General features: G+C 41.3%; 1 protein-coding gene across 4 annotated transcripts in view; it reads left to right on the forward strand.

The window, feature by feature from the left end:
• Window positions 1–21,667, forward strand: part of dcc (DCC netrin 1 receptor) — a 277,076-nt gene that overhangs the window by 139,852 nt on the left and 115,557 nt on the right. For all 4 annotated transcript variants that reach the window (XM_078955556.1, XM_078955557.1, XM_011482137.4 and 1 more), the window contains exons 6-7: window positions 12,216–12,370; window positions 13,058–13,178. In XM_078955556.1, the coding sequence (XP_078811682.1) occupies window positions 12,216–12,370; window positions 13,058–13,178 (276 nt within the window). The remainder of the gene's footprint in view (window positions 1–12,215; window positions 12,371–13,057; window positions 13,179–21,667) is intronic.

The raw sequence follows: 21,667 nt of genomic DNA on the forward strand, positions 1-21,667 counted from the left end.
TCGCTCTGCTGTAAGAAGAAGGAATCCAAAAAAGCACAGCCGACCCTTCTTCCAGAAGTTGTCTCTTCAATTTGTTTACACAGAAATAATTTCACATAAACTGAATTGATCTCTACAAGTTTGTTTTGATTTTTTAATTTGATGTTTTTCCTTTGACTTTGGCAAAAGGCAGGTGACATGGGAACCTGCTTCACATTTTAGAAACCCGAAGCTCTCCTCCCTGAAACCTGATTTTAAAATATCCTATTAGGAGTCTACAGAAAGAAACCCAGCTTGCATTTGTGCAGAACTGTGTACTGTTGTGTGTTGTTGTGTGTTATGTAGTTAATAAAATAGTAGAATGTTTACCTTTATGTAAAAATGTAGAAAAGACATCAACAACATTCTGACAAACCGTATGCATCGTAATAAAGTTATTCAAAACCACTGAAAAGAAATCCATCCATCCATCCATCCATCCATCCATCCATCCATCCATCCATCCATCCATCCATCCAGAGAAAATGTCTTGCTTCCAGTTCCAACCAAGTAAAGTCAGTTCAGTCGCCATTTTTCCATGATACCTCCGTCGCCATGTTGAAACCAGACGTCCTCATTGGTCCGTCCACATTTCTATGGCAACCACTCTCAGGAGTCAGCATGTTAGAAGGCCACACCCATTTCACTGAAAGCGGGCTTAGGAGAATCCGTCAATCAAACGCTTTGAAAGTTTGGCGCGAGACCACCTGCTTTTATTGAATATCTGATTGGTCAGTTTATAACCAGAATAACTTTAACTACTGAAAAAATATTATGAAAAAAGAGGATTAGCAAAAAAATGTTAAGAAAGCTATCAGACCAATAATTGTTAGTCTGACCAACAGAATGACTGAGTAACAGCTGTTTATTTCTGTATGTATGGGATTTTGGCTTTTTTTTGGACCAGCGGTACTTCCTGTTTGGAACACCAGGGGGAGGGGTCACTCAGTCCAGTTCTGATTTACTGTTAATGGTAAAAACCTCGATTTTTGGTATACAGTCTAGGGATGCAATGATTCACTTTCCCTATGAATCGGTTCAACGGTGTAACCTACGGTTTGGTTTTAAACCGACAATTGTGGCATCCCTAAGTGACGGGCATGAAAAGAAATAAATGACATCAAATGTTGTGCGAACACTTCTGCACTGGTTCTGATCCAGCACTGAAAACCGGGGCATCAAAGAAACAGGAGCCCTGGTGACACTGGTGGTAGAAAAGCTCAGAGGAGCACACAATGTGTGAGGATGAGATACGCTGCTAGCATAGCTTGATGGGATTATGTCAGATGTTGCCTGGCACACTGATTCTGCTGCCCAAAGCATAAAAGTCAAGCAGAAGCTGCATCACATTAGCCCTCGGTTTCCCTTAGATGTTTCTCTGCAGGTCCGTCAACGTTCTGTTAGAAACTGTAGATGAGATGCAGGACCTGTTTAGGACAAAGGCCTTTGGCAGAATCCTGCTTTACAAGTTGACTAAGTGAAGACGCAGAGAAAAATGGACAAGAACGCATGGACAAAACATTTTTTGGTTCAAAGACTTCATGGAAATTACCAGATCAGAGCAGTTCTTTGTCCCTCTTTATTTTACTGCTTTGAAAAACGACATTTTCAAAAGGAAAACAAGACAACAGAGTTTATAGAAACAGGAAATCGGTGCCTGTGATCTGTCTAAAGTCCTTTATGCTGGTGGTTTGGTGCTTAAATCTCAGAATTGATGATGGTGCTACAGTGATCAGTGTTGATCAAGGAAAACAAAGTCTTCTCATTAAATATTAATGATTAAGAAAACAGCAATAACACAAAAAACAGAAGAAACATGAACATAAACTTCTGAAAAGTAAGAATATACTGACAATAGAATCACTGAGATCGAACCATTGACACCCGACTCAGAGTTGTAATATCTGTAAAACTGACATGATAAAGTGTTTTTTCTCTTTGGAACAGTCATTCCCTGGTTTTAAACTACAGTTTTTTTCTTGTGTTCTCTGCAGTTAGTTTTTACGTTGCTCTCTTTGTGATTTAAGGGAAGCATCCATTATTGAGTGCAGAAAGATTTTGCTTTGTTCATTTGACATCAGGTCAGAAGAGGATCAGAGAAGTGGACCTAAAGCTCTTACTAAATCATTGTAGATTCATATAAAAAAAATAATCACCTTAAAAGGTGGAACTAAAGTTTTACTTAGAGCGTGCTGAGTCTTTGAACAGGCCTTCTGTGGTTTATCCTGGCCGCTAATCCCCCATTCCCACCAAACACATTTTTACTGCCGTTGTGGAGTGGCACGAACAGAAAGCTGCAGCTTTGATGAAAAATGGCTGAAATCAATCAGAGTCCCACTGAAGCACCACAGCACAGTCCACAAGCAGCCCAGAGTGTCCATTTAACCATTGCTACACTGACAAACTGTAGGCAGGAGCTAGATTTACCTTTTTCCTAACCTCACAATTTTGTAAAACAACCTTAAAAAGTTATTAATTATATTTTCTGAAAAAGAAACACTGCAGACATTTAAGTCTGTTGAACAACAGACAATTGGTTTGCATGACAATTAATTTGTTTTTAATTCCCTTTTGTTAAGATAATTGCTCACCAATGTAAAAGAACCAGTGCTGGCTGCAGAACTACAAATCAAGCTATGGACGCCAAACAGCACAGATTATCCTGGGAGACTGGTGGTTATGGTGACATCTCCAAAGAAGGTCAAGCAGAGCTGAATGCGCCGCTGTACGGGGGCTATTAGTGGAAGTGTGCACGCTGAGTGAAACCAAGCTGCATACAGACTACTGCCTGCAGGAACTGAGGCTTAAAGGAGGCTGTAGGTGTCTACGTCCGCTCTAACTCAGTACTTTGGTGCTTTTCAAGGATTAGACATTGGATGTGTTTGTTATTGTCAAGGGAACAAACGCTGCACAATTACTGTTTTACTCCATTTACATTTGGATTTCAATCATAGTCACAAATTAACATGAAAGTTATGTTTGAGGTTACACCTAAGGTCCATGACATCTCTGGCTGTTCCAAATATTTGTTTTTTTTTTTAATTCAACTTATGTAACATATTTAAATATATAAAATAAACACCCCTCTCACCCTTCCACGGGTGGTTTCTCCTCCAAGCTGGGTTCCTCTACCAGAGGCCTGGAAGCTTGAGGGTCCTGCAGTGTTCTAGCTGTTCCTGTTCTTTTCTGGACTAAAAGGTCTGAGGTCTTTCCAGGGATCTGCTGTGGCCACTCCTCCATCTTGGGGGTTACTGCCCCGACTGCTCCAATGTCTACAGTACTGACACTGGGATGTCATTGGGGCTCGAGAAATAACTAGAGAAATAACCGGATGGTGACAAAGAGAGGCAAGGTAGTCCACACAGGAGGGGTCTCACTCCCAGAAGGAACAATAGCAGACATTGAGGACAGTTACAAGTACCTTGGAATTCCACAAGCAAATGGCAACAAGGAAAGCTGCAACAGCTAAATACCTCCAACGAGTAAGGCAAGTCCTGAGAAGCCAGCTCAATGGCAAGAACAAGACCCGGGCAATAAACAGCTACGCACTGCCAGTTATCAGATACCCTGCAGGAATAATAAGATGGCCAAAGGAAGAGATACAGACCACAACTACAGTCCTCAACGTACATGGAAGGAAGTTCCTTCATAGTCTCAGTTTCATAATCTTATAATCCAAAAGGTTGACCCAGTAATGGAAGAATCCATAACGGATAAAAAAGTTGTGGGTGACCTTCAGATGTTCAAACATTGTTCCTCTTTCAAGTCTAGAACACATGACAAACACAGAATTAAACTGCACTGAGCTGCTTGTTTCTGCATAAGCACCACCAGTCCTCACAGGTACAAAGCCCATCAGAGCGGATCAAAAAGCCAATTATTTGAAAAGGTAACATACAGTATGTGCCTCTTGTTATTACACGTCTACACCAAGTACGTTCATTGTGTTCCCTCTGCATCATGGGAGTTTCCATGGTTGAATAGAATAAGTGGGACCATCCCTGTTGGTCCACATTGATGAATGTCTCCCACACAGGCCTGAGTAGAAATGAGGTGAAGCAAAATCTACTCATTTGAATAGAAACAAGTGCAAACAATTTCAATTGTTACAGGGTTACACGCTTTGTGTTTAGTAATCAAACATTCCTATTGACAATTTACTTTACCACATCCCCAATCTATAATATTCTGGACAGGACAAATAAGCATTGACTACTTAACTCTGGTAGGGATTCAAATCATTTGGTTTTCATTCATTTCTGAAAAATAAAACCGCGTTTTGCTTTGAAATCATTGTAAGGCAGTATGGACTGATTACCTTTCCAATGTATCTGTCTTGTAATTTCGCCAAAAGATCAGCAGATCTTGTTTATTGTTTCCTGTGCAGAGATTACACTGAAAAAGACGCAAAGTGTTTCTCTGACAGTGTCTGGTTTTTGGTTCAGCAGCTAAACATTGGAGTGGAGATTAGTTGCATACACCTGATAAACTGAGCAACTGGTGTGCAGTGCCGGAAATGTGCCTGTCAACAATGTGTGTTCTCCGGCAACTGTGACCCAGTGCACATGCTCAGGTGTTGAATAGGTCTGTCACATCTCCACTAATGTGTTCAAGCATGTTACAAAATTAGAGATGCTCTGTAAAAATACATCATGAGCTGCATTTCCATTGACTATAAAATTGCTAAAATTAGATTTGTGAAAACAAATGTGCCTAATGGAAACACGACAATTCCCAAAAATCGCTTTAGTCCGTTTGTGTTTTTTCACATAATTAGGATTTAATGGAAACACTGTCGTTGTGAAATTCTGTTTTTCTACATTTCCAGAATTTTGATAAAGTTTCACGCATGTGTGATGGAAGCACAACTACTGTCTCAAAGTGAAACTAAAATACGGGAATTCAAGGAACCACAAAAGCTCAGTTGAGTTTGCAGGAACTATTGAAATGATCCCACTTTAACATCAATAATAATCCAATAACATACAGACTAACATATTCCATGAATAATATACTAAAAGAAACGGGCAAAGGTAGAGGTGCTGGAGACACTCGCAATGAGTGGTGGAAGCAAACGGATGTGAGACATGCAAAAAAATGAGTGTATTTATAAATACATTTGGTAAATCAGTAGCTGTAAAACTAAACCCTTCCTTGAATCAGTGGCTTTCCTAGGTAAGTCATTTAATTATCTAACCAAATATAGTACTCAGTTAGTAAGTAAGTAATTTAAAGATCACTTTTCACAGAGAACGACTCACAAAGTGCTTCACGATGTTAACACAATATAAAATAAGAGAACACAGAATGGCACCAGGAGTCTAAAGCGGGTAAGACCCCCAAAAAATACACTCAGGCATAGAAGTAAACAAACGAAAAAAATAGAATAAAAAATGAACACAGGTAAAAGTTTCCTAAATAAAAACGTCTGAACTTGAGTTTTCAAACACTCGATCTGGCGCAGAGACAGGGGGGGGGTCATTCCAGAGTCGGGGAGCGACTGCCTGGAAGGCGAGGTCTCCCATACTTCTAAAACGAGTTTTTGGAACTCATAAAAGATTCTTTTCAGTGGACTTCAATGAACGTGCAGGGAGTTAAAAGGTTAGAAATATAGTTTGGGGCTTTTCCGTGCAAGGCTCTAAAAACTAAAATCAAAATCTTAAAATCTATTATAAATGTAAAAGGAAGCCAATGTAGAGATAAAAGCAGACGGGTGGCGTGAGTGCGCCTATTGAAAAGACTTGCTGCAGAGTTTCGGACCAATTGGAGACATGTAACCCTTGTGCTGTCCTATGGGGTCAAGACGACCATTGGCGTGTTCTCCCTAGACACTGAACCCCACCTTGCCTCTGGTGGGAGGTTGGTCCCAGTATGTGAATGTGTGTGTGACTGTAAAGGTAGAAGAGCGCTATATAAGTTTACACCATTGGAGAAAAAGGTTCAGCACACTGTTTTGTGGGGTCCAGATGACCTCACTCCCAATGGAAAAGTCCCTAGGATAGGACAAGGGTTAGAGACTAAAACAGGTAAAAAGAGAATTGCAGTAGTCTAAACCAGAATTGTTAAAAGCCTGGATGATCAGCTCAAGGTCAGACTGGGGTGAAATAGGCTTCAGTTTAGCCACGTTCCTCAAGTGATAAAAACAGTTTTTGTCAAGGAGCTTTGAGTGAGAGTCTACCGACACAGATTTGTCAAACCAGACACTAAGATTCCTGAGACTGGACTGGACAGAGGAGCTCAGTGAACCCAGGTGTCTTTTGATGGAGGGTATTTTATCATCAGGGGCAAAAATGAATGTGTCTGTCCTATTAGGGTTCAGGAGCAAATGATTGTCATTTACCCACACTTTGATGCCGGCCTAGCAGTCTAGTAGATAGGAAAGACTCGGGGACAAATATGACCAGTTCTCTCTGCAAAAAGAGTCTAAGGCTGAATGTCAGGGTTCAAAATGAAATTCCACTGACCTTCAAGGCCAGTTTCAACTAGAGACCCAATTGAATCATTCGTTTATTATTTGGAGGAGGACTTTAATGCTGCCCATTACATCAAGAGCTCCTACAAGGTCTAAAAACTCATGTTTTCCTTCTTGAAGCATTCAAATACATCAGTCTAAATTGTTATGGGACACATTCACATCCGATTGAGTTAAAGCCTGTAATGGTCAACGGGTAATGTTAGTCCTTCACTCTTGAATGATAGGGGCTTTACAACCCATTTATTCTTTCAGACATTATGTTCACTTAGTGAATGATAAGGTGTGTGCATGCGTGCATGTGTGTGTGTACATCTGGGTTGCCCGTGTGCACAATGAGGGGTGTGTGCACATGAATGTGGTCTTTGGGGATACACTTAATGACTAATAGTTTTTGCCAGTGGTTAAGTGCAAATTTAAAAAGCCTGCAATGAAGTGTGTTTTCACACAAAATGACTTTACTGCACAGTCTGGGTGAGTGTGTGTGTGTTCCTCTGAAGCTGTGTCTGTGTGTGACTGTCCTTCACTGAACACTATCACGGCACACAGGTTCACAAACACATGCACACACACACAGCAGATGTTCATGGAAATGAATGATGGAGCTGATTTCCATTTGAATACAGAGTAGAAGTTATTAGGTGCAGCTACAGAGCCCCAGCATCACTGATACTGTTTTGTGTGTGCGGCTGTGTGTGGGAGAGAGTGTGAGATGGTAGTTCCTTTCTCTTTTACGCCACTGACTCCCATTGTTTGAAGCAAAGTTAGAAACAATCGGTTCTCAGTGATAAGCCATGCAAACCCAGACGCAGTGAAGTCAGACTTGTTGTGTCTGGTTGAGGTCAGCTGGTTGTGGCTGGATTTCATTACCATATAAATGCCCGCTGTCGGCCGATCTGAGAGGGAAGTGGAATATTAATAAAGTCATTTTGTTGTTTGCGTCACAGAAAAGTGGAAGAAAGACTTCCAGAAAACACAAAAAAGGTAGAATAAAACCAGAAACTGCGTTTGTTCTGATATTTTCAGGAAAAAATAAAACAAGTATCCAAACAATCATTAAATTCTGAAGGAATTCTCCTAACAACAAAATGGCTCAAAATTCATTTGAAAGGCACTTCCACTCTGAAGCAATCAGCAGAAAGTGCTGAAGAGTTCAGATGTCTCATCCACAAACGTCCAGTCTGTCTGACCAAACATTTAGAACCTGGGCTCAAACCTGAGCTAACCCTTTGCACACGTGGTCTAAGGCTGCGTTCACATTCAACGCCATTAGCGCAGCAGAGGCGGGGAAGTCATTGTACAGACGCCATCTGAGGTCCTGCGGCGCGATTTGAGTGGCAGGCGTGGCGGTCTGGCAGCATCACTATTTGAGCGCCGCAGCCAGATTACTTAACGATTTCAGCATCATGTTCATCATGAAAAATGGAATGTACCATTGTTGTGGTAAATGTGAAATATTTGTAAGGATGATGGAAGTTACACACTTAAGACATACAGGTGCTGCTGTCATACGGTTGTCCTTTACGCAGCACCCAAGTCAGTCGTACGGTGGGCGCACTGCCTCATTACTTATCACCTACAGATGATGCACACAGAGAGTGTGCACGTGATGCATAAGTGCCCATACGATCTCTGTTTGACCACACAGACTACACTCTGCCTAATGTCCTCATTTCTAACAGTCTGGCTGCATTCCAGGGACTTTCACCTGAGCATCATTAACGGGCTCCTTGCACCAGTGTCCATGATCTGGGGGGGTGGAAAAAAAGAAACGTCTGTCTGACACGCCTGCGTCTCACATACTACTTCCTTACTTACCCGTACGTGTGGCTGAAGTGTTCACTACAACCTGTCGATCCCAGCATGCCTGTAGAAAAATCTGCATGAACATTTTGCCTTGTGGCCTCACCGGTTTGTCTACGACCTTCAAAGTTCACGCTGCCACAGACTTGCCTCTTACAGATTTCGGCCCGTGTCCACCTGTTTTGATCAAGGCTCAAGGGAGGAGCTGAAAAGGACGACGTCCGAAACTTCACTGCTCGGCCGTACCATGTGACTGATTCAGGAAGTGGTTTTGACAGCCATGTGGTCAGTAAGAGTTAGGAGAAAGTTTGGAGGTTTGGAAGTGCAGAGAGAATAAAGCTAGCTAAGCAGAGGAGGTTGTCCCCTTGGTGGGAACATTTTGAACTCATTTCTCCCAACAATGTATGTCGAGTAGTATTTCTAGAGAAGGGTTTTTTTCATAAGTAATTTTGACTGAAATATAAACCAACGATGTGTCCCCTAAACAACAATAACTGGTTTTACATCACTGTAACAAAAGCATGATCATTGTGTGCGTGTGGGGGCAATATTGTAAAAAATCTGCAGTGAACACTACAACTGAAAGAACCAAACAGCTCTAGCAAAAAGTTCTGATCAACCCTCCAGGGTTACGAGTTAAGAAATCTATTTCTGTGAAAAGGGATGCATGCTTGCTCAACAGAAATGGCGGTCTCACATGCGAGGACCTGTCTCCTAAAACCCAACTAGGACAAGCCAGGTCATTGACCCCTGAAGGGACTAATCAGGCCTCTCACTGCAGCTGAGGACAAAGGACCTATGATGACTCATAAGAACCCTCAGCATGACCTATGTGACCTGTAACCATCCAAGTCTTTGTTTTGGTCACTGAGACATCCACGTCTCTCTTCTGGTGTGCTAATGAAAAGCAGCTCTCTAAAACTAATTATAAAAGAAAGCCCAGATGAACTTTAGAGAAACATATTCTGCAATCATAAAGGAGTTTTCCGTCCGGTCCAAAACAAAAATGTTACAAATATGATTAAATTAATAAAGTTTGGCCTCGATTACAAAAGGGGTTTATTCAGACATACCTCTGGTTTGTCAGAAGACTCATAACCCCTGTTGTTAAAGTAAAATATATAGAATATATATGAAATATAAAATATAAATATGTCCAACACAAGGGGCCTTCAGCTCTCATCTGTTTGCTCAGCTGTTGGACAGAAAAAAAAACAGTAGTTAGGTAAAAATTTAACAGCGTTTCATACATGGTTTTAAGAAATGCCAGCATTTAAACCGCTTATTGCAAACACTGGCTCTAAATCATGTTTCTGTGATCTATTTAAAACATCAGCATCGTTTGGGATGAGCTGCAGGTCCCTTACATTCTGCATGTGTCTTACTTCTCTTTCACATACTTATGATACGTGAAAAATTAAAGACACAGAAATGGCTGTTTCCTCATAAGTAATGGGTTTTCTGGAAAGGGTTAGTTAGGGTTAACATGGGTTAGGTTGATGTCATGTTAACCCTAACCCAGCCCAAAGCCTTTCTCTTGTCCCACTTTGTGTTTTTGCTTCTTGTCCTGTAACCAGCTTCATGTGAGTTTAGTGTTTCTCAAAAGGTTCTGAGTTTCTCCTTCAGAACGTTTCCCATCTCCTGTTGCAGAACAAAGCAGACATCTACAGGGCTGATTATGGTTCTTGACTCCTCTAAAGCCGTGTTTGTTCGTGTTTGTCATCACTCACTTCATTTTTTCTGAAGCTGCTTTTAGTGGACAACAGCAGAACTGCTCTGTGCTTTTCTCTGTGCAGGTCTTGAAAAAAGGAGTTGATTGCTGTGGAGTCGCTCTCCTGTGTCTCCTCCTTTCAGTGTCTCATGAGCAATTCCTGGAATTCGAGTTATAGGCCGTGTTGTTTGTCTCAGAATGCAGTTGCTGTTTGTACTTAAAAGGAAATCATTGGCTCTTAATTAGAGCGATACTGCAGTGATAAAGTTACACCTCTACATAATGATATATTGATAGCAGTTGTAGGACGACGCTTTTTCTTTTACTAAAATCTAGTCTCCCTGTTTCCTCCACTACCTAAAAAGTTTAAAAGTCATTTTCTTTCATCTTCTGTCCTAATACAAAGCTATCCTTTCTTTTTGTAAAAAAACAGGCAACAGTTATTTGTTTGTCTGTGTTCTTGGCTGCAGTGACATCATGCATGAGAGCATGCGGACACTCACTGGGCTTCTCATGTGTGTGTTTGTGTGTTTGCGTGTGCGTTTGCTGACGAGGGGAATTCTGATTCTGTTGGAAAGCTGACAGCAGCATTATAGCTCTGGGTGCAGCACAGGTCCCTTCAGGCTTCATCCTCGTCTCTGCTGAGGCTAAAAATGTCTTCTGCCTCATCTCTGCTCTCGCAGTCACGAGCACCGCTGCATGTTCACAGACCGCTACAGAGCTGGAACATGGCAGCTTTAGCTTCCTGCCATGCCCGTTACAACTCAATGTGACCCAACAGTAGTTGGAGTCGCTCCCCTGCCACTGGGATTTGCATCTCAGCAGCTTAAACTGTTGGGACTAATTAGGTTCTAAACTGGATTCTGATCCAGTTGTGAGAATTTTGTAGGCCATGTGACTAAATGACTAACGTCTGAGCAAACAGTCTTTTACTGCACCAAAAGTCTTCTCGGAACATTTAAAAAAAAATGCCAGTTCTGGTTCATTAGGTAATTCCCTTCCTTTTATGACACAACGGCATGTGAAAGGTTTTATTTATTGCCTATAATTGCAGTAGAAAATAAAATAATGTCAAAATAATTATGAAACTCCAAGATAGTTGGACCTTTAATGTTTGTTATTTAAAGAAAACAATGTTTATTGAAAAACACAAAGTTGAAACCAAAGGTCGTGTCGTACAACCACCACTTACAATTACCACGTATGAAACTTGTGATTCACGTGTGACATACAAAACTCATGAGTGTTTCTTGTGTTGGTTGTTCATCCATGTGCTCAGATGTCCGTCGAAGGTTTCGGCCGGCGGGTCTTTACGGGTATTTGAATGTGAGCTGTGATTTTTGATAGATGTATAGACAAGTTTGTGTCTTTCCACGACCGTTCCACGTTTGTCTAACAGACTTTTCATTATAAATTTTATTTCACGTACACGGCGCACATAACATGTTCAAATTAAGAAATTGATGCACGAATCACCAAAAAACTGCATACAACCAGCACAATAATCACACATGGTTCATGTTCTACGTTGGTTTACGTGTTCTTTGCCTAAACCAACGAACACATGAAGCTGTAGAGGAGAGAGAAAATGTGATTTGACACAGATTTGTAGATAAACTGTAGAATCTATTAAATAGTCTTTGACGGTTAGACCACACCCCTTTCAAGATGAAAACACTAAAGGAAAAATGTCTGAAACAGAATTAAAAGGACCTGAAACTGAAATTCCAGGACATTTTAAAATAAAACTCACAATAAACTTTAATGAAATTGTTTTGTTCTCCACGCTGATTATTTTGATGTATAACAGAGTAAGCGTTTAGACCAAAAACGGCATCATCATAATGAAAAGACCACTGGGAAGATGATCGGAGCGGGTCTTTGGTTTACTTTCCGTAGTAAGCAGTCCAGAATGCAGAGTTTTTGTTTTTGTCATTCCCAGGAGTAAACCAAGCTCTGTAGCTTGATGCTGAAAATGAACGTTAGCTAATTTGTCTGCCTGTTGGGTTCAAAACAAGACTAACCCTGAAAAACTGCAGTTTGAAGAGTTGACTGGCTGAGGATCGACTGAAGCTAATGAGCTCCAACACATTTAGTTCTTCAACAATAACTTTGGGATTGTACCAATTAGCTTGCTGCCTAATTAACTGGACTTTCAGTGTTCAAGCAAATCTCAGGCTGACTTTAATACCATTGTCTGTGTTTTTCCAGTTCCTCCGCAGTTCCTGAACTATCCGACCAACACCTACGCCTCCGAGTCCACCGACATCGAGCTGGAATGTGCCGTCACAGGAAATCCCCTGCCGACTATCCGCTGGATGAAGAACGGGGAAGAAGTAATCCCAAGTGACTACTTTCAAATAGTGGTGGGTCATACACTATAGAAATATATATCTTGTACTTTACCAAGAAAAAAAAAAAACCCTTCCTTAAGCAGTGTTAGGTCAGGGTTTAATAATGTTGCCTCAAAGAAGAGTTTTTTTGCAAATAAATATATTTCACTTTATTACCGATTTGTAAGTGATTACTGTAACTTAGTTAATTCTATTTGAGGTGACTCAAACTTTCAACACCAATGTCTAAATTAATTAGAAGATTGTCTCCCGTGAGGTGTGTACTGCCACATTTTCACACTTTTCTCACAAACAGCGTCTTTGCTCTTTTTCACTGTGAGTCTTTTGGTAAAGCTTCAGTGTTGCACACAAAGACTAATCTTTTGGATCAAACCGTTTAATAAGTGGGTTTCATTTCCAGCTGACAGAGATGATGAAAATATTTCGTAAGTGAATTTATAAAACAATTACTGAAGGCTGGTTGCAGTAATGAGTGCTGCACTACGACCAGCAGAGAAGGGAAGATCTTCCCGCTGTCTAGTCATCTGCTAAATCTCATTAGCACTGTTTTAGTCTACTTGTTTTCTTGTGGTATATTAAGCGCTTGAATGAGAACAGTTGTTTTTTTTCTCGATGTTCCTGCTTTTGTCAGAAGCCTGCACAGCCAAAGGCTGACCTACATTTCAGATGCGTTGTTGACGGTAGTCTGTTGTCTTTCAGGACGGCAGCAACCTGCAGATTTTGGGTTTGGTGAAGTCTGATGAAGGATTTTATCAGTGCGTTGCTGAGAACTCTGCTGGTAGCTCGCAGGCTATGGCTCAGCTGTTGCTCCGAGAGCCAGGTATGGATGCACACAAACATGTATACACTCCACAATGACAATCAAACTGCCACCTTCATTCTGTTGGGCTGTAACAATTCATTCTAACAATGATTCATAACACAATTTGTGGTTGACGGTCCGATTCATGGTTGACATTGGTTCACTATGAACGATCCGATTCACTGGACGAAGATCAATGCGGGACATCTTTAGCCAAAACTTCAACCAGTGTGACTCAGATAAGTACCTGATACTGAACAGTGCAGGTGAAGTTTTCCATGGATTTTTCTTCAAGATGATCCATTTCATTTTGAAATGATTTTAAAACGGTAGAAGTCGACTCGATTACCAACTTGCCTCAGACGGATCGTTCTGGTTGGATAATCTCTTGTCTCTGTTTTGATATTCATACATGTTATTATTATTGCCAAACCTTTGACAGCCACTTGCACACATAATCTACTCATTCCATTTATAATCTGTCTAAAAAATACTCTATTGTTTTAATCTCCAGTGATTGGACTGTCAGGTAAAAAGACAATCTGCTGCTTTTTCTTTTATCTAAAATATCTCTGCTGTAGAACAGAGTGTTAGGGTCAGGTGAGAAAAAAATCTGGAGAATATTATTGTTTTTTTGTTCTTTACTTACAGGAAAAAAAAGTCAAAATGTTGAGATTAAAGTTGAAATTGATTAAACTCACTACAGCAAAGTTGTCTGTTTATCGGAGCCGTGCTTGAAATGAAAGATGTGAAGCATTTTGTGAAGATTTATTACAGGAATTGTTTCACAAACAAGAAATTCTTAACTTTTGGGTGACTCAAAATTCAGATTAGTGTCAGTCTCTGTCACTCAATTGGTTAAATCTACTGTCACAAACTTGGGAGTGAAGATGGACAATGAATTTAATTGGGACAAGCAGATCAGTTCAGTGGTGAGATCCAGCTTCTTTCAGTTAAGGCAGCTGGCTGAAGTCAAATCATTTTTATCAAGAAAGCACTTTGGGGCAGTAATCCACGTCTTTGTTACTTCTCGGCTGGATTACTGTAACTCTCTGTACTTTGGTGTCTCTCACTCATCCTTGTCCCGTCTCCAGCTGGTGCAGAACGCTGCTGCACGCTTGTCATCTGGAACGTGGAAGAGAGAGCATCGTACTGCAGCCATTACGTTTATGGAACAGATTTAGAGTTGAATGTCGAGGGGAGAGTACATTTCTTTACTTAAACTAACTTCTCTGTATGTCTCACTTGTTTTGCATACAGCAGTAATTGCATGTAGAACAGCCGTTTTTGCTAACTGCAGTCCGGATTTTTAGCAGTCCAGTTTCCATCCACGGCGCTTGTTTCCATCAGCGAGGTTGTCGGTGTTTTCTGCTTAGCGGGCCTCTTGTTGTAAAGCTTTTGTTCACTTTAAGGGGAGCTGGATACTTGATCTGCTTTTTTCTGTTTCTCAGTAATCAGATTAAAGTCACAGCTGACAGAACACCAAGCGAGCTGACTTTGGCAGAGCGGTTGTTTGTTGTACTGTTGATTGTGTTTGGGTTAAAATCCTGTAGGCGTGTGGGGTGACAGCAGTAGCTACTTCATGGTAGAAACAGACACACACACACACACACACACACACACTAAGCTTTTCTATTGAATGCCTGAGTCAGCACAACGCACTTCCAAGCGCCCACGGCTGTGGCTCTGTGTGGGAGTTTGTGGGTGTTTTGTGGATGTAAATGAAAAAGCTGTAAAGAAAGTGAGCCCCGGGGTATTTCCTCTGGGAAATTGTGTTGATGTGACGTTAAAGTCTGGATAACCCTGTGGGACACAGATGATGCCGTGACAGTAGCCTGCCTGTGTGCTTTTACAGCCTTACACATGCCAGTCCTCAGATAGTCATGTGACGCCGCCGAAAAAACCCCAAATTAAAACAAAAAAGCGGCAAATAAGTTCTGTTTATGTATCTTAGTTGTTTGGACAGAGTGGATTTCTTCTTCTGTTTTTCTGTCACTCATGTGTTCACATGTTTTCATTTTTTAAATTGTAAAACCTGTAGCCTATTTGGAAAAGATTTGTTGGAATTTGCTCTGATCCTCTCTCTGAAAGCTGCTTCTGTTTGTCGGTTGGTTCATTCTAGTCTGGTCAGGTCTACAGTCTTGTCCCTGGTGTCCTCAGACAGCTCGTTGGTCGTGGTAGAGAGGTCTGACTGTTTAAAGGTGTGGATAAGCAGTTCAAACAGGTGACATTAATACAGGTGGAGGACAGAAGACCTTCTTAAAGAAGTGAACAGGTCTGTTGTTGTTTTTCAGAGACAAATACTTCGTCTGCGCCGTTGTACAAATTTAAAAATCCTTTAGAGTGATTTCCTGATTTTTTCTGTTGGAGTGTGGTTTTGGTGAACATTACAGAGCATAAGTGGTGAATACAAATCCACTGCAGAGGGCCCAGTGGTATTGTTCGCCCCCACCTGCTACCTGTTTACCCCCCTGCTGACTGCTGGTAGGGAAAGAAAGGCCTCTTCTAGTGAACATGTCCACTAAGCTGACGTCAAAGTTCTGGAGAACTGCTGCTGCACTTCCTGACCTCATCGTTAGCTGAAGCTCGACCAAACTGTAGAATTAAGAAGGTCAAAAGACGGGAAGTTTACCAAGAACCCGTCTGTGTTTGAGTGTTATCAGCTGTGTGTGCACCCTCATGGAGGTCTTTTTTATTTTTATTTAACCTTTATATACCCAGGAAATGTCCCATTAGGATTAGGAATATCTTTTTCAAGGGAGTCCTTGCTAGGAGGAAACACAAAACTACATTTATAATAAAAACTGAAACTTTTAAAACATAAAACAGAATAAATAAAAATGAGAGTTTACGTCTTAGTTTTGGTCTCTGCTTTGATTGCCGTTCAGCGTGTTGCTGCTCCCCGAGCCAGCAGCACTCACATTTAGAGGGTCAGATGGTTGGTTGGTGGAATCGCTTGGTTACTATCGCCACGGGAACCGCACATCCCAGGAGGCTAACCGCGGCCAATCAGACATTCCCACGAGAAATCACAGCACAGAGTGTGAGCACGTGAAGTGTGTGTGTGACTGTCGGCACACCACCTTGTTACCCTTGAAAATGAATGTCTTCTGACTTCCGAGGTTCTTCTGTGATCAGAGGCGTCCTCTTCTGTGTGTGTTTTTTTGTTGTTTTTCACACACCTGACATGAGAAAAACACAACCCGTCCCGATAAGAGAAGAACCTAAGAAGTCAGTTAATAATACAATCGCTATGAACTTTATTGAATGAACATCTTTTTTTTGTTTCTTTTTGTTTTTTTATTGAATGAACATCTTCTGACACAGGCTCGGTTCTGACAGGAAACACAAAGTTCTTTGGGATTTTGTCGTGACTTCTACAAAAGTCTAAACATCTCGGTTTCCTGTGTTGGAAAACATTTCACCAAAGCTCCAACTTTACTGACATCGGGCGGTTTCGTTAATCGAGAACCCGTGTCGACCATCATACATGGATGGTTTTTATCTACCTTTCATGAAGCTTTCCACCTGCAAACTCAGCCGGGCGTTGTCCGCTCTGACCTGTGTGCAGGTCTGGACGAAACACAAAGAGGGTTTTTAAAATGCTGACTCATCGTGTGGTTCTGCACATTTATAAAGGTAGAAATGAAAAAAGCAAAGATGCAACAAAATCCTAAATATATCTTGAGTCCCACTTGAGTGATGGGGTCAAATCAGGATCAGCCTAAAGAGAAGCAAGAACCAGATTGTAAATTTGGAAAAACTGAATCCAAACTTGAAACCAGTTTTTAAGTCAAAGGTACAACATTGGAAACTCGAAGGAATTATTGTAAAGTTTTTTCAACTAAAATTGTAAATTTGAAACTTGAATAAAAACAATAAATTAAACCAAAGAAGTTTACTAAATAAAAGAAATGTTTATTTGTATTTTCAAACTTTTTTGAAGGGTTTTCGCAGCTGAGCTGATCTTAATTTTACGTGGGGGCGGGGCTTGGATCTCATTGGCTACAGGGACATGTTTCCCATCAGTCAGAGAGGACGCCTCACATTTTCACACTTTTCTCTCTAGTTTAAACTCTTAAAGCTCAAACCTTCATAGTAAAGAAAGTCCAGAATTAAAGAATGAAAACATGAATCTTATCTAATAAATATATATTTCAGATTTTCAATGGTGTTCTTTTGAGTTCAAACTGTTTTCAAATTTTCTTTTTTTATCTTTTTCAAATTTACAATCTGCCTTTTCCTTCACTCTAAGCTGATCCTGATTTGACTCCATAAAAGTTTCTTTATCTTCCAATTTAAAAAAAGTCCTATTTTTGAATGGATTGAAGTTTAGTTGATTACAGTTGCAGTCATTCATTGGCTAAATCAATGGCAGCCATCAGGTTGTGTTGTTTGATTCGAAATTCTCTTCTTTTTCTGCAAAGGTTTTGTAAAGTTTGTGAATAAACGCAAAGACGGGGTAGTTTCCAATGGAATCAAACAACTGACTAGAAAAAGCCTTTTGGTGGGTTTGTCAGTCACTGCGTTCGCTCTGCTTCTGCAGTGAATGACAAAGAGGGGAGACTGTGGAACTTTCAAAATAAAAGTTGGTGGTTAAATGGACTGCTTTATGATCCGAAATGTTTAGCCTGGGACCCAATGCCGCCATGCTTGACACTCTGCATTAACCATTACATGCTTACTTAACACGGATGGGACTCCAGTAAATCTGTTGAACACATTTCACGCTCTCAGGTGTGTAGCAACAAGCACAGGGATTTGAACGCCCAACTACAGATGTGTGCATAACGTTTGGATCTGCAGGACGTCTGCGACACTCATGCTGTTGACAGGAAGTTCACGTGTGGTAGTTAGAAGTGTGCTTTTGCTTTGCTTCCTTTTTGCTTTCCTTTTTTAACACTGTCATTAATATTTTTTTTCTTTTTCTGCTGCTAAAATGAACGATTAATTTGACTTAAAAACACGCTTTCCCCAAATGAATATTTATTTAAGTCCCTTTTGGAAATAGTTTCCTTCATTACTTTATTGGTTCCAGTGTTGCTTAGCCACAGCAGTATTCATCTGCTCTAGACCGTTTTGTGATGACGGGACTTTAGACGGTTTTTAGGTTGGCTAATTAGCTCGACACAGTTGAAATAATTGCAGGAGTTTAATTGAAACCACAGTAACCAAGAAGCGCTTTGCATGAAAACTCTGCCGCCATCAGTGTGTGTGGGTGTGAAAAGCGCGGCGACGGTGAAGTGCTCCTTGAAAAGCCCCACACAGGTAGATTTCTCCTTTACAGTTGATTTGCAGAGGCAGATTTGCAGCAAACTGGACAGCTACCGATAGTTCTGCACCTTCTAAGGCGGTGTTTCCTGACCCTGGTCCTGGAGGACCACTGTCCTGTATTTGTTCAATCCATCCCTGCTCAAACACGCCGTCTGTCCATGACTGCCACTGTCAGGCTTCTGCAGAAGCTGATGATGAGCTGAATACGCTGTGCAAAAGCAGGAGAACCGGAAAACATGCAGGACGGTGTTCCGCAAGGAAACACTGCAGGAAGGTTAGTGACATACGGTAAAACCAACACAACCAAAACGGAATATGTGGAAACATTTACCTTTAGTCTTCCTTCATCTGAGTTAGGAGGTGTGTTGGGAGGGAAGGTCAGTTTTTCTATTTTCTGTTTCACCTTTTAGTGATACCTTACTTTCTATTTGTTTATATATAAATACATATTTTTGGTCCACATCTATAAATATCAGTTCAACGACACTGTAAGTGAATTCTGTGGATGAAAAATATGCCAAATAAAGTTTGGAAGGAAAATAAATAAATCTTTCTGCAAGGAAGGTGATTTACATTCTGATACTATTCAACACTTTTTTTTCATTTCAAGATTCAGATAATGGGATTTTTCCAGTTTTTTTTTGTTTTTTTTAAACTCTCAAATGATGGTTAAAGCAACACGATACAGAAAAGCAGAGAAGCATGCCATGACAGATAATTTCCTGGCTTCTGTGGGAAAAGGAGATGAAGAGATGATCAGGACGACAGCAGAAAAAGAGAGAGAGTGTGAAAGGAGTGCAAAAAAGGAGAAGCTAAAAAATCCAATCAGACGTTGTGGGTCTGTGGTTCTGGGAGAGGCAGGATAGATTAAGGATACGGGGGGAAAAAATCCAATGAGGCAAAAGAATAGATTAGGGAAAAGGCTAGAGAAAGAGTGGAGAGAGAAAAAAAGCAAAAGTAAAGTATAAAAGAGGAAAGGAGGGAAAAGAGGAGAGAAATAAGGGACTGAGGCAATAGAGATAAAATTCAATCAGCTTGCATGATTTTATCAAAGCTGAGCGAGAAGAGGAAGGTAGGACATGGATGGACAGACGGAGGAGAGTGGAAGTAAAGGAGAGGGAGAGATGGGAGGGGTCAAGCGAAGGGCAGGGCGGGCGAGGGAGAGGTGGAGTAAGATGGGGGGGAGTGTCAGCCATGACAGATTTGTATTCCACAGTGTGCGTCTGACCTTAGCAAACCCATCACACACAAACGCACACGCACACTTTATCTCCCACACACAGAAAGGCTTTCCTCCGTTACCTCTCTACACACAAATCAACACTTTACCGTCACTGTGTGCAGGATGTGGTCCATACAAAGGAGGGGTTTGTTGCCATAGTGATGGCAGCCTTTCTTCTTCTATCATGCGAGGACCAAATAGGTGTTTGAGCGTGAGGCAGGTGGAGGTAAACATGAAATGTCTGGCTTGTGCCGGATGGTTCCTGCTTCTAAGCTTACATATGCAAATATGCACAGTTATTGCTGAGAGCATTTCAAGTTTCTTCTGCAAAACTTAATCTCCACATTTCCAGTCTTCATTATTCTTGCTCACAGCAGACTGCATATTCTGACCTCCTGTCATCATAGGAATCCTCTTAATGCTTCACCCACTTTGCTACTTTGTTCTGTCTCTTATTATGGTCTCTGCTTTATGGCTGCCTGTGTGTTTCTCACCAACACAACCATCATTTTCTTTTTTCCTTTAATTATATTCCAAATTATTATGCAAATGCTATTTTTCCATGATTTTTCTCAATCCTAAATGCAAATGACAGTCAGCATCATTTTCAAGTCACTAACCATGAGAGTATTTATTAAATGCTATTGAACAAACCTAAAGATGACATTAAAACCTTCTAAATCACTGTTTCACATTATTACGCATAACAGAACTGAGAATTGTCATTTGTTGAATTTGCTGCATTAGGTCATATTCCATTTGCCTACAGGCCTACATACATTATATTTCTCTTGAACATGCTCCAGAGGTTCTTAATAGGGTGGGGGGTCAGGGGAGGATGGGGGCCACCCCATCAGTTTATCACCTTTGAAGCCCATAGCAGCCAATGATGAGTAGATACTCCGTCCGGCATGAGATGCTGCATCGTCATGCATGAAGATTAAGGCTCGGTTCTTCTTTTTGTACCACAGAAGAAAGTGGTCAGTCAGAAGCTCCGCCTACTTTTCAGAGGCCATTCACCTTCAGGGATGCTAAAGGGGCCGACCAGCTCTCTCCCCATGATTGGGGCCCAAACCATGACTCAGCCACCTCCTTACTAATGTTGCAGCCTTGTTGGGACATGGTGGCCATCCAACCTCCCAGCACTCCCTCCATCTGGACCGTCCAGGGTTACACGGCTGTCATCAGTGAACCAGACTGTTTGAAACGGAGTCTTCATGTGTGTCTGGTCCCACTGCAGCCGTTTCTGCCTGTGAGGGTCGTTTAGGGGTCCATAGAGGGTCTACGGAGAACTGCAGGCCTCTGGAGGATCCTACACCGTGATGTTGGTGGGACTCCAGACAAAGCAGCAGCTTCAAATCTGTGCTTTCTGCTTTGTGATGGGATTTCAGCAGCTGCTCTCTTAATGCGATGTATTTGTCTGTCAGAGTTCTTCATCACTCTGTCTTCATCTGCACCAACCTGTGTGTCTCTGAATCAGCCACAGATCTCTTTATAGGACGATGATCACACATTGAACTGTTTCAGGCTTTTCAGCAGCAGAGACGCTTTTTCTTTTCATGTTGATTGAAAATGTTGCTAACACTGCAAAACACACGGAACAGCTCAGCGGCCTTGTAGTAGAGTGTCTGCCCTGAGACTGGAAGGTTGTTAGTTCAAATCCACGGCAGAGTCCCACAAAAGACTCTAAAAATGGGACCCAGTGCCCCCCTGCCTGACACCCGGCATTAAGGGGTAGGATCGGGGGGGTTAAACCACCACATGGCTCCTGAGCGCGGCTCCACCAGGGAGCAGAGAACGACATTTAGGTGCGTGACAACTAATGGGACTTAAACACTACAGGAAACATTCAGATTACTGACTATTATATGGATTATAGTGGATAAACATTTGCAATTTTCGGTGGTTTTGTTTGATCTGCTGCATCACCAGCACTCTTTCTTCACTTAATTTATTTATTCTTGATTTATTTTCAGTGTTTCTACATTTTGATGCTTTGCTTTTGACGTCA

This window comes from Oryzias latipes, chromosome 12 (genome assembly GCF_053564925.1).
Source record: "Oryzias latipes strain Hd-rR chromosome 12, Olatipes_Hd-rR_3.1".
Taxonomy (NCBI): Eukaryota; Metazoa; Chordata; class Actinopteri; order Beloniformes; family Adrianichthyidae; genus Oryzias; species Oryzias latipes.